Genomic DNA, 14,232 nt, shown 5'->3' on the forward strand with positions numbered 1-14,232 from the left:
AACAGGCGTCAGGGTCGGGATCAAACCCAAGACCGCCTGCATACCAAGCGAGGTAGTTAACATCTCACCACCGCAAGGGAACGCAATGACCCTATACGCCACTTCTACAGCTGTTTAAAGTTATAAGCCGCGACTTGTGCCATATTTCAACTCTCTAGTAATTTCAAAACACCTTTCGAATTGACAGCAGTCGTTCAGTCACAATCATTTATAGGCCAACTAATTATTTTATCCGGGAAAGACCTTCCCTGAGTCTTTACGTCTCTTTCAGGACGGTATTTGCATCGGAATGTTTGGCCAAGTAAATAAGTATTTGGCTCCATGTGGGAGGAAACCTGAGGACCGAAAGAAAGCCCACCACGAAAATGGGAGCTAAGTCTGACCAGGTCACCTCGCAGTCCCTTGTCCACTATATACTGTGTGTGTGTGTGTGCATATAACAGTAGTGTAGGGAGCGGTAGTGTAGCGGTTAGCCCGCTGCGCTACGAACCCGGCGACCCGAGTTCGATTCCCGCTCACGTCCAACACCGGTGACGATGATCTGAACCGGTACTGGGCCTCCTCTAGGTCGACTCAGCCTCAAAGTAGTACTTGGTGCCGTGTGTAAACATCGCCACTGGGGAGACAAAGCCGGCCGGGTGTGGTGCTGGCCACCCACCCCTTGTGTGCGTTTCGGCCTTCAAAGCACTTGCCCCAACAGTCTGTTAACGCTATACGGGGGATTTTTGTCTTTGTATATAACATCGATTCCCGCTCACGGCCACCAACACCAGTGCCAATTATCTGAACCGGGCATGGACCTCCCTTAGGTTGACTTAGCCTCAATTGAGTATCTTGCGAGATGCGTAAACATCGCCACCGTTGCTGGCCATCCCGCCTCTTTTTGTTGTGCAACATGTGAGATTACAGTGGGAGACTAGGCCGTCCACGCCAACGACTTTAGAAGCGCCTTGCCTCGTCAGGTCCCGGAAGCCAAGCAGGACTAAGCCTTGCTGATATTTAGATGGGTGACCACCACTACCACCAAGGGCTTCAGAGACCTTGTAGGCGCGGGGTCGTGAGGTGTGGCCATGAGTTGTCAGTGCTGGGTGTCACCTCGTACGCGTGGTGGGTTTCCTCCGGGTACTCTCTTCGTGTTTCTTCCACGTGGTGAAGCCAAACAACTCATTCATAAATAAAATCCCAGGGGGTCGGCAATCTGCGGGATCCAGAGCCGCATGGGTCTCTTTAAGGACTGCTTCGTGACGTCATTTATTAAGGGACCCATCGTCTCGCATTCACCATGTGCCTTGCGTGGCTCTTGAAATATTGAAGGTTCTTTTTTTCCGAAATCGAAAAAATAAAACGGCTCTTCTCACTTATTTTGGTTGCCTACCCTTGAACTCGCCAAACATAACAACACAGGACCCTCCTGAAATCAATAAAAACCTTGAAATTCAGCGACTATTTCCAGGATAGTTAATTTCCATTTAACCTCGCAGCGGGGTGGAGCGGTGGCGCAGTGGTTAGAGCACTGCGCTCTGAACGCAGCGACCTAAATTTGATTCTAGGCCACGGCTTATATCAGTGGCGAGTGATATCTGAACCGGCCCTACCCCGGCCCCATTCCCAACGCGCTCTAACCAGCATGGTCAAGTATGATGAAGTAACCCCCGTGATCTATAATTCGTGGGGGAAGGGGGGGGGCTTCATCCAGCAGTGGCATGACGAAAGAGCTACACGTAAATTAGCATACGCATCATACACGTGGATGTCTGGGAGCAGCGGGTGTCTGGGATGCTGCACGTGTGATGCGTGTTGCTGATGCGTGCCCTCTGATGGGGGAGCGGTAGTCTCGTGGTTAACGTGACGCACGATGAGCTCAGCCACCCTGAAGCCGTCCGAACCTACCCTGGGCCTCCCCTATATTGATTGATCATTAAACGCACGAGTACCTTGGTCCGGTCAAAACATCAGCACTGCGGAGACAAAGGTGGCCGGGCGTGGTGCTAGCGAGCCACAAGACTCCCTGGTGCGCCGCGCTGGCCTTCATAAGTACAGCATTGGCCCAACCAGCTGACGTAGGCTACTCCTGGGGGGATATTTGCGCGTCCTAATTCGTGTGTCCTATATTTACACACAGTCATAGCCTACACAGTGCGGAGCTGACGATAGCTGGAGAGGGTGGGGGGAGTGGAGAGAGTGAGGTGGTGTGTGAGGTGTCAGGGCTGGAGATGCGAGATGGAGAGAGTGAGGTGGTGGTGAGATGTAGCGGTTAGAGAGGGAGCTGCTTAGCGATCGGTGAAGTGGCAAGGGTTTTAGAGGGAGGTGGTAGAGAGAGAGGAGGAGGAGGTGGATGAGGTGTAAGGGTTGGAGAGGGAGGTGGACAGAGATGAGGTGGTGGTGGTGGTGAGTGAGGCGTAAGGACTGGGAGATGGGGGTGGAGAGAATGTGGAGGAGGTGGTTGTGGGTGAGGAGGTGTGTATGGGTCGTCATGTGGGAGACGTCTCTCTCATTGCACGCCTCTGTCCCCATGGCAGCAGGGCTGCACGTTCCTCTCCACGCTTTGAAACGGCGTCGTCCCAGTACTGACGTCAGCACGGACCCCTCGCGTCTTCTGGCACCCCCCCTCTCCCCCCTCTCTTCCCCCTCTCCCCTCCTCTCTCTCTGCCATCTCCCACGCTTTGCACATGATGTGGATGAGATGTCCATTGCTGGCGGGCTCTCCCGCAATGGCAGGTTGAGGCTGCAGACAGACGCGTATCGTCGACGTCTTTGTTGTTATTGTTGCTGCTATTGCAGAGAACCTCCGCGCACATCCATCAAGTCATCCAGCTAGCCAGACAGACAGACGGCAGCAGCAGCAGCGGCGGCGGCTCATCGGTTCGAGAAAGAACGCAGGGCTCCCATTCATTGAGCCGGGACTTAAGACAAGCCGCTTGTGCCGGGGGGGCGGCCTCCATCCATCGTAAATCGACGTCGTTCGGCCTTCACAGCTGGAGCGGCTTGCTTGAGACTCGGTGTCGATATTCGGTGCCGCGCGCGCATCCCCATTCATATCGGAGGTGTTGTCTTCGTCATTGTTGCGCAAGGCAGCGGGTTTGCAGCAGTCGACGTCGGCGCGGGGTTACGGGGAGCGAGACGCAGAGACAGCATAGGCAGATGCACGGAGGCACGCGCGAACACACACACGGAGACGATCTTACACACACGGAGACGATCTTACACACAGGGACACGCAGACTAAGACCCCCCCCCCCGTATAGACAGGCAGACATACAGGCTGTTGGGGCAAGTGCTGTTAGCGAGAATTACACACACTGCCTTCTCTCTCACACACCCACTCTCTCGCGCACACATTCACACGCGCATACATAAACACACTCTCTCACCCACACGTACAATCACACACACACCCATTATTACACACCCTATTACACCCTGTCACACACCCACACTCTCACTCAAACCCACTCACACACACTCATCCTATCTCACACACACACACCATCTTGATATCACGCATCCACTCATACCCTCTCACTCACCTTCTCTCTCTCTCTCACCCACTGACACTCTCACACAATCACCCTCTCACACCCCCAAACTGACCCACACTCCTACACACACCCACACACTCACTCACCCTCTCTGACACGCACTCACCCACTGACACACACACACTCACCCTCCCACTCACCCACACGCTGCCTCTCTCACACACACTCACACCTCTCACACACACACTCACGCACCGACATTCACACACACCCTCTCACACCCATACTCACCCGCTCACACACACACTCACCCACTCACACACTCACGCTCTCACACACACACTCACCCACTCACACACACACTCACCCACTCACACCCACACTCACCCACTCACACGCACACTCACACACACCCACTCACACCCGCACTCACCCACTCACACGCACACTCACCCTCTCACACCCACACTCACCCACTCACACACACACTCACCCACTCACACACACCCACTCACACCCGCACTCACCCACTCACACGCACACTCACCCTCTCACCCACCCACACTCACCCACTCAGACCCACACTCACCCACCCACACCCACCCTCTCACCCACATACTCACCCACTCACACACGCACTCACCCACTCACACCCACACTCACCCACCCACACCCACACTCACCCTCTCACCCACCCACACTCACCCTCTCACCCACCCACTCACACACACACTCACGCTCTCACACACACACTCGCCCACACACACTCACCCACTCACACCCACACTCACCCACTCACACGCACACTCACCCACTCACGCACACCCACTCACACCCGCACTCACCCACTCACACGCACACTCACCCTCTCACACCCACACTCACCCACTCACACACACTCACCCACTCACACACACCCACTCACACCCGCACTCACCCACTCACACGCACACTCACCCTCTCACCTACCCACACTCACCCACTCACACCCACACTCACCCACCCTCACCCACCCTCTCACCCACATACTCACCCACTCACACACGCACTCACCCACTCACACCCACACTCACCCACCCACACTCACCCTCTCACCCACCCACCCACACTCACCCTCTCACCCACCCACTCACACGCGCGCAGTCACCCACTCACCCACAACGCGCGCGCGCGCACCCCGGACGCAGCAGCCGCCGCCGCGGACGCTTGGATGGTGCAGAGGGCGGAGGAGGCCGCGGCGATGAGTGTCGAAGTCCCCGCGGGGCTCACGGAGCTCCTCCAAGCCTTCACGGTGGAGGTGCTGCGCAGCCGTCCCGCGGACCTGCTCGACTTCGCGGCGGCGTACTTCGCCGAGATGCGCCAGCGGGCCAGGGAGCGATGCGGGGCTCCCGCGCAGCAGCTGGCCGACGGATTCGACGATGCACACGGCCGAGGGGTCAACTTTTCCGAGGAGAACGTGGCCGGACACTCGTCCAACAGCGACAACAACGGGGACGACGATCGGGACGATGACGACGACGACGAATCCGATTTCGAAGGTGCGGTGATTGATTGATTGATTGGTCGCGAGATGCCGGTTGAATGATTTGTGGTGTCAAGCCGAGGGTGGTTGTTTTTTTTTATATCACTAACCGGGAGCTCCATCCATTCATTCATTCGCCCATTCATTCATTTATTTGATTCATCCGATATTCACGCAGCACTCGTTTCAGAACGTGTCTTTGTCGATTCGTGCAAGATCATCACGATAACAAGAACGATGATGTTCAATATCACCAACTGTCGTCATCATCGTTATCATCATCACCACCACTGTGGCCATTATCATAGATTTTGGTCATTACCATCAGAATCACCGCCATCGTCATCATAATCATCACTGTCGTCATAGTGGTCTTCACCATCGTCATTGTGGTCATAATCATCATCACCATCATCATTACGGTAATTTACAACGACAAAAGGCATCACAACCACGATCAGCAGAAGCATTCGCACAAGGGGCATGGATGTTATTATGCCAGTGACGTACATCGTTGGCTGGGGGTGTTGATACATTTTTGCTGGTGGAAGACAAATATTCTCCAGCGTTCGGGATACCCAGGTGTAAACATCACGCATGCTTCATTAACGTTGCATGCACTATATTTGAATTGTGCTCATTAATTCGGTAAACGTATTTGACAAATTACATAATGTTCCGTTTGTTGCGCACATACAAAGACAAAGGTGCCTCGTATAGCCTTTACTTGTGGGGCAAGTGCTGTGAGCGTGTAGCACCTACGAAGGCCGGCACGGCACTCGAGGGCACTCGCCCGGCCGCCTTTGTCTCCCAAACAGTGGATGTTTACACACTGCGCCAGTTAATCATTTGAGGCTGAGTATATCTAGCGGAAGCGCAGGACTGGTTCAGATAATCGTAACCGGTGTTGGCTGTGAACGTCAATCGAACTCCGGTCGCCGGGTTCGTAGCGCAGCGCTCCAACACCTGTGCCACCGCTCCAAACAAAGAACAGTATTTAGCTTTAACGGAGTGTTAGTGCAAGTGCTGTTCGCGAGCACCTGTAAAGGTCGGCACGGCACACGAGGGGGTGGGTGGCCAGCAACCACACCCGGCCGCCTTTGTCACCCCAGTGGCGACGTTTACTACACACCGCACCAGGTACTCGTTTGAGGATGAGTCGACGCAAGTGGAGGCCCAAGACCGGTTCAGATAATTGCCACTGGTGTTGGCTCCCCACTCCCATCCCACACACGTTTGATTCCAGACACATCGCATACGATGTGACATTATTGTTTACTATCAGTATAGTCCAACACAGACGCACACAATCACAAATCGGTATCTTGTGAAATGTTTCAAAGCGGAATTCTTCCGATGCAGCCATTCCACGTGTTCAGTGAATGTGGAGGGGAAAGGAGGCAAATAACGAACATGAATATATCTGCGGGTATTACATTTACTTTCCAGTCTTTTCCTTAAGACCATAATTCAGTTCATCACAGCTGTATTATTAATATTATGATTTGGTTCAGTGCGTGTGTGTGTGCGTATATACACACACACTTTATATATGTATTGTTTCGTCTTGATTCCGTTGGGAGTCAGGATAACCAATGAACCCGCTTGCATGCGATCATTTCAGCAGAATGCATACATAAACGGCACTGCAATTGTTCTGCTGTAGCTACACAAAGCTGAAGAGGACACAATAGCCCTAGTGCACTCATAGCTGAGTGTCGGTCAATTACCAGAATCAGAATATTTATACTGGAGGAAGCCGATGAGCTAGAAAGCTTCCTTTGTTAGATGTCCAGTAGTACGAATGTACGTACAGCACATATCTGCAACGAAACCGTCCGGTTGAGAATGATCTCCCTTACATTACATTAAGGGACATCATTCCCTTACATTAAGGGACATTATTGCTGCTTTAAAATCACCATGTGTCGTGGAGCATTGTGGGTAAATATATAAATACAATTTGCTTGCTCGCGTCACTGTTGATGAAAGAGACTCCACTAGAAGGAAGCTCTGGAGAGCTCCTCTTCTGTGGGGATGAGAGGGGAGTGTTTGGTCTTCTCTTCAACGTTGACCAGTTGTCTGGGACAGGAGAGTAGGCCCCATACGTCACTCCACCACATCCAACCTGCCGATCGACTAACCGCGTTGTCACCAACTTGTACGGCCGGCGTGGACAGAGGCGGGACATATAAGGAACGTGCACTATAGTTTAAACTGCCGCGCCCGGAGAACGAACCGGCGACCGCACTTGATCACAAGCCCCGTGCGATACCCCGTTACGCCGTGGCCGTATCTCTATTCGGATGTACACGTGAAATGAGACAAGTGGATACAGTTGTTTAGTTCATTAGTCACAATGCTGCACAACATCGCATGTGCTTGTAACGCTTGATTGATTTTGGCTTTCACTGGGGCCCTGTGTGGTGGACGGGAAACATCTGTGGACCCTGCAGCATGTTTTGAACAAGCATGACTGCTGATCAGATCCTGAGGGTAAAAAAAAAACTGGTAAAGAGCCTGCTTGTGTAACCACATGCTGCTCAATAATATTGGTCTGACAAGTCTATTGACTGAATAACTTGAGACAAAAACCCAGTAGAGTATTGCCTTTTTTTAAGTGGAGAGATGCACGGAGTGATAATTAATTATTACACGTCGGGAATAAACAATTAATTCGAGACCCAAATATCACCCGCCCAAGCTTTGGTATTCCTCGAAGACACTGGTGGTGTGTAACCATCAACCGCATCAGAATATCAAATGGTCGAAGCGTGCATCTCCTTCGTCCATGGAACATTAAAGACAACCATGGGAGTGCGATTGTGGCCATTCAACTCAAGCATAGAACCACTGAAGCTCCTTCAACGGAGGTGTAATAGCAAAACTACACAAACACTCTCCTGAAGCCCTCTCGTGGCTAGCAGACATCAACGTTGGCATTTAGCTCCTGAACATGTTGTTGCCACCATACGCATGAATTGCATTTATTACGGTAGGGTGGAGTGGTGGCATAGTGGTTTGTGCACTGAACTATGAAGCGGCCTACCTGAATTTGATTCCCGATCACTGCCAGCATCGGTGGCAATGATTCCTAAACCAGTGATGAGCACCTCCTTGATCAACCCGCATTGACCAGCGTGGTGAAGTATGGTTTTACACAAAGTCTACATATTAAGAGCTGGAGGGGGGGGCTGTAAGATTTCTGCAGCTACCTACTTATTGCATACTTGACTCTGCTGATGATATCCAGAAGGTCGAATCCGGTCCAAAGTTTAATTGCTTGTTTAAACAAACGCTGCTGGATAATATTGCTCTGGAAGGGTAGCGGGCTGATGGACTTTAACATCGTGCAGACACAGAAGGGAGGTCTGTTTTATACCTGTGTGTTATTTCTTCTTGCGCGGAATGTGTGGAAAGCACACACAAAGCTCACACACACACATATTAAAGCACACACAAAGCTCACACACACACATATATAAAAGTAGCATTGTGCGCCGGAGTGAGATGGCAGTAAATGAATCTAGGCCAGAATCCAAACAGGTATTCCTTGTGTCCTGGAAGCAGGACGTGACCCATAAAACACTGCACACGGTGCGCGTTTCCACCGAGCGTCTTGTTGATCCGTGCACGATGCACAGTGTTTTTGTACGTGCGCCGACGAAAGTGTCGAGTGTTTACGCAACGGCATGTTACCGGTGCAAAAACGTAATTCACGGTAGATTTGTTTTTCTTCTGTAATTTCGTTTTTCGCGTCGTCGCTGTACAAATCCATTAGGCGTGCTCTTCCATTGAATTCGGCACGCGAGTGGCGTGCCTCCAGTATAGCCGCACGACAGGCAAACGATGGCCATTATGCCGTGTGTGATGAATGCCATCTGTTCATTCTGATCTCGTTTTCCAAGAGGTGGGAGTTGTCCTCTGAGTACAGTTTCCAATCATGTCACGTCCTCATCCCAGATGAGGGAAAACCCCCGCTCGACCTCTCTCGAACTCTCTGCGCCTTAGATTTTATCTGCACACTGTCTCCTGTTCGACCGCATCTGGCAGACTCACACAATAAGCGTAGATTCTGGGCATCCATGTGAAAACGGGTTGGGTAAAGGAGGGAGGCTTTGAGCTACCTGGTAGGTCCAAAATAATATTTAGCCTCACAGCAGAAATTTTCACAGTGGGTAATGGCTTATCGAATTGATAATCATACTTGGGTTTGATGTGGTTCCCATCTCCACGAGAGGGTAAAATATATCGGGATTTTAAACCTAAACTTCAACAAGGGCATGGAGTCGTTCAGACAAGACTGCAGCACAGAAGAAGAAGCGACAGCCCATTGAGTAAAGGTTGACTGGGAGCTTCAATATAAAGCCTTGGTTGTATTGAAGAGAGAAGATTGAGGTGAGAGGGATGCAGGGGGCGAGACCATGGAAGATATTAAAGTTAGTAAGTGTGATCTTGAAATGTATCCAGATTTGTATTGAAGAGCCTAGTGAACGGATTGGAGTATCGGTCCGAGAGAGCCTCATTTATGGGTGCAGGTGAAAAATCTGGCAGTGCGATTTTGGATTGTCTAAAGCAGTGGTTGGCCAACCTGTAACAAACCAAGAGTCAAAAAATACCCGTGAGTTCTGCAAAGAGCCAAATATATGTGTATACATATTGACAGTTTTCGGCACAGCACGGGAGACATTCATTATTCTTTGTTACTGTAATAATTATAATACGTGCTGCGCTATGCCCCTTCGATAGAGCGGCATGTGGTGGATTAAAAGAGACGCGTGCGGCTCGGGAGACGCCAGTTGGCCACCACTGGTCTCAAGTTTGGAGAGGAGGGATTTGGGGAAGCAACAGTGAAGTCGGGATGGGACGAATGCATGGATAGGGGTCTCAGTGGCGGCTGTGACGAGGAAATGGCGGATGAGGGAGATGTTACCCAGATGGAGGTGTGAAAGCCCTGCAGAGTTGAGTTACACTGTGTGTGGGGAGGGAACGAGAGCTCGGGATCAATGATCACTGAAAGGTTTCGAGCACTTTGGTTTCGATTGTGATGTCAGTGTTTAGGAGGTGCACGCTCCTCCATAATACGGGGGGGGGGGTGGGGGGGGTTAGATCGTGTAAATATATAAATGTGTGGTTAAACCTGCCACCACCCGGCACAGCCAATTAGTAAGGGCTGTCACGTAAACAGAACATGCCAATTCGTTATTAGTACAGCACACCGGTGTGTTGGAGAGCCAAGCCACAACATTTACAATCTGAGTCCGACGTTTCGCCAGTAATTACACCTAGCTTCATATTTGAACACACACTCCTACTGGAGTCTCTTTAGGGATCCAATTTTTTTCTAATTAGTACAGAAAAGTGCTCATGCATCGTTCTTCTTCTAGTCGGGCTGTAATTGTGCATTGAGTCATCGCGCTCACCATAAGAGCGTTGAATCGTGTTTGGAAGAATCACGTGTTATTTTTCATTTGTATACGTTGTCAGTAGTGGGTGAACATGACTCCTGCAGCCACTAGAGGCGCTATATTGACCACAAAAAACGATTATTGAATTGAATTGCGACCCACGACAATTCCTAGAATCACGAGAGGAGCAAATTATTACAGATCTAGTACACAGCATGCTGATAAAAAAATAAACAAAGTCTCTTTTTTTAAATAGTCTTTAACATTGGGCTTTTAAATACATTCTATTTTCAAACTTAACAAAATCACCACAGTGTCTAAAGAGGAACACGTTTTTTTTGCACGGTAATATTATCACTTATAAGGCTTCAACTATATTTAAGCGCTTACAAAAACACCAGACACTCATCCCGCTATCTCCACTGGCACTGACATCTGATACCCAGTGTGAGTGCCTGCAAAGAGGAAACCTCATTCCCGGATCAATCTAGACTCATCTGCAACGTATACTGGCTTGGTCAATTGACGAAATCAAATTTAAATCTTATTGCCATCGTCATCATAACCGTGGTTCATGTTATTTTTCATGCGGTCATCATTATCATAAATGTCATTATTAACATTTCAAATGCAGCCTTGAGAAAATTGCACTGCACATGTTTTTTTTTTTGCCATTGTGCTCTACGTATGTTAAACTTCTTTCACACCATTCGCAGCCAACCGTGCTGATCGGAGGCATTTCTGGGTTGTTCCCGCACGCCGTTAGGCACGAGTCAGGAATCATTTCCCAAAGAAGCTCCCGGCTCATGGAGCAAAACGTCAGGCGTCACACCAATCAATGCGCGGCACAACGCGAGAACACATCGCAGAGCTCACGGAGGGTTGCTTGAGCATCACGTGATGGCCAAATGCGCAAAATTGAGATTCTCCATTGGAATAGTGGGAATTTTTATTTTACTTGCAGCCAGAAAAACTGGCCAGATGCCTCAGCGGCAGAGGCAGCAGCTCGCAATCGCAAGGTTGTGAGTTCGAATTCTGGTTGGGGGGGGGGGGGATGGTAAATTCAGCCCATCATCCCTCCAGGGTTGGTAAAATAAGTGGTTATTCTGTGGACAGGCTCGCCCATGCTCCGAAAATGTGGAATTTCCACCACGAGCCCTGGGCTGTAAACAGGAGATGCGCACTGCCCTCACGCTTCTCATTTACTATTAGATTGTTAGTCTTGGTTCTTTCGGTAAAGTCACGTAGAAGGGAAACAATAAATAAGAAAAATATAAAACAATAAAATTCTCACGACGTTTCGACTGCAACACAAGCAATCATCATCAGGTGTGAAAACCACAGCAAGAAAATTTGAACACCTGATGATGATTGCTTGTGTTGCAGTCGAACCGTCGTGAGAATTTTATTGAGTTATATTTTTCTTATTTTATTGTTTCCCTTCTACGTGATTTTACCGAAAGAACCAAGAATATGAATCACTGCAGTCACGAAAGCTTTAAATCAAAATTTATTAGATTGTTTTTGACGTGTCATGAAAGTTCAGTATGCATCATGATTTTATTCCTCCAAGTCGTAAAAAATATACATTTTACCATCGTGCAGTCCGGCACACATTGTCACACACGGAAAAGAGTGTTGCCATCACGTGGCAGGGGCAGCAGCAAAGCATGTTCACTCTTATACTGAATGGAAGCTGAACTCACAACCTATTTGAGCAACATCAGCAACAATGTTTTTTTTTTAATGAGCTCCCTTATTGTATTCAACCAGTGGATGCCAGATGTCATTTCAATGCACCTCTGTGCCTGGGTCTGACATTTCCTCATCAAATACAATGCTTCCTTTCTGTTGCACGCCACTTGTGACTCACTTCTTTGGGCAAAGGCCTTTAACCATGCAGCGTCTGGCTCGCTACTACAGGGACTGGTAACCCAGTGATGATGACTAATTAAATACAAAACGTATACATTTAACCCTAGGGGATGCTTTTATCCGATGATCACACTCCTTTATTCATCGTATCATGTTAATTCGTTTCGTTACGATTTTATAATGCGCAATTCGAAAGCACGTGTAATGCATTGTATTGGTCGTTTGATTTAATTGAAAGGGTAATACTATTTTTCTTTCTGCCATTCATTCAAATGTATTCCTTTCGGAGAATACCTGTATTCTTATACCAATGTACATATGCCGTGCTTTATCATGGAGGCTATTTGACCATACCTCGCCATGCGGGCCAATGCGGGTTGTTGGTGAAGGCCCGAAGCACAGACGTGGCAGCATAGAAATACGGCACAGCAACTAATATGTTGCACCATCACCTGTTTGCAACAATGTAGCCCTTGCAAGCAGCCTATACCACCTGTTATGCGCTCGCCCATCGAAGCACTATCCAGGCTCAACATCTCGCACTGGGTTCCATCGCCTGATTAAACCGCACGCATTCAGCTGCGAGTGTACCTCGGCATTTGGTCAGCTGTGACCTGCGCACGAAACACGTTCGCGCTTTCTCACACGGCGCACGCGTGCGTCGCGCGCACACGGCCCGCGTGCACGCTCGAACATACGCCGCCGAACGGGTTGAAATGCAAGCGCGCGCGCGCGCGCGCCGCAACGCGACCGGATTCGCATTGGACGCTCGAAGCGCGCGCGCGCGCGCCTCCCGTGCCAAGCGACGCGTTGCGTGCTCGGGGGATCCATTCACGTGGCGGCGCTGCGTCGGTGTCGATTCGCGCACTCGCACAACGACGATCATTGCGCGAGCAGAATTTGCAACTGTGCGCGCGCACGCACGGTACACACCGCGCGCGTGCCAAGGGTTATTCAACAAGCGATATTTTTAGAGCCGATATAATTGCGACATTTGTGTGATTGGATGAGATGTGCAGAATGCGGCCAGTCTGAACTGAATATCTGCATAGCTCACCTCCCTACGAAAAAAAATGGTTCATTCCACATGCGGATAATTAAATTGTGTATGTGTACTTCATTTATACAGTTTATATGAATATGCTCGCATCTGACCAAATCGCCTGGAATGTGATCGATCCCATCAGATGTTGGAAGCTAAACAGGGTTTGCGCTTTGTTCGTACTTGGATGGGTAATGACCTTGCTCACGTTATGAGCTGTACAACAAAATCCTTTGCTGTACTTCCGAGAATCCTGTGCAACCCCCCCTTCTCCCCCGCCTTTACCACCACGCACCGAAGTACGGTTAAATAATCCCAGTGACACACACGGCGAGGGTAGGCCGTGGCTCAGCAGTACAGATGAACAAAAGGGCCGTACGACCTTTATAAACATTGCAGGCATAGGGTTGCAAGGTCGTCAGGAAATGGCAGCGATGAGTGGCACCCCCTCGTCTGCATTGTGGGTTATCTCTAGGCACTGACCCCCCCCCCCCCGCATACACACAAAGCCAAACTTACTTCGCGCCTCCGATCAGCACGGATGGCTACGTACGGTGCGAAAGAAGCTCAACGTACATTCTTTAATAGTTCATAATAAAGGTTTTTTTGGGGGGGTTAGGCAGCATGAATATAAATGTGTCATTAAACCACCACCACGCGACACAGCCAATTAGTGAGGTCTGTTACGGAAACTAAACGTGCCAATTAGTTACTACTTCGGCACACTGGTGTGTTAGGTAATGGTGGGTTAAACGATCTAACCCAATGAAACCTGTATTCATATAGATATTGGTCGCGAAAGTCTACGTCTCAAACAATATTTGAAATGGTGTTGGCTAAATAACTCCATTGGTATTATAGATAGCAATCATTGACCCTCTCCTGGCACACTAATGGACTTTTTTT

The 14,232-nt window shown here is 49.8% G+C and overlaps 1 protein-coding gene across 1 annotated transcript in view; it reads left to right on the top strand.

The window, feature by feature from the left end:
• The first annotated feature begins 2,632 nt into the window (after positions 1-2,632).
• The window catches only part of LOC116942398 (cAMP-dependent protein kinase type II-beta regulatory subunit), a 40,566-nt gene continuing 28,966 nt past the window's right edge, over positions 2,633-14,232 (top strand). Inside the window, exon 1 of the mRNA XM_032954277.2 lies at positions 2,633-5,017. Within this exon, the coding sequence (XP_032810168.1) occupies positions 4,690-5,017 (328 nt within the window). The 5' untranslated portion in view covers positions 2,633-4,689. The remainder of the gene's footprint in view (positions 5,018-14,232) is intronic.

This window comes from Petromyzon marinus, chromosome 14, assembly GCF_048934315.1.
Source record: "Petromyzon marinus isolate PM22_M1 ecotype Great Lakes invasive population chromosome 14, UKy_Petmar_22M1.pri1.0, whole genome shotgun sequence".
In the NCBI taxonomy this organism is placed as follows: Eukaryota; Metazoa; Chordata; class Hyperoartia; order Petromyzontiformes; family Petromyzontidae; genus Petromyzon; species Petromyzon marinus.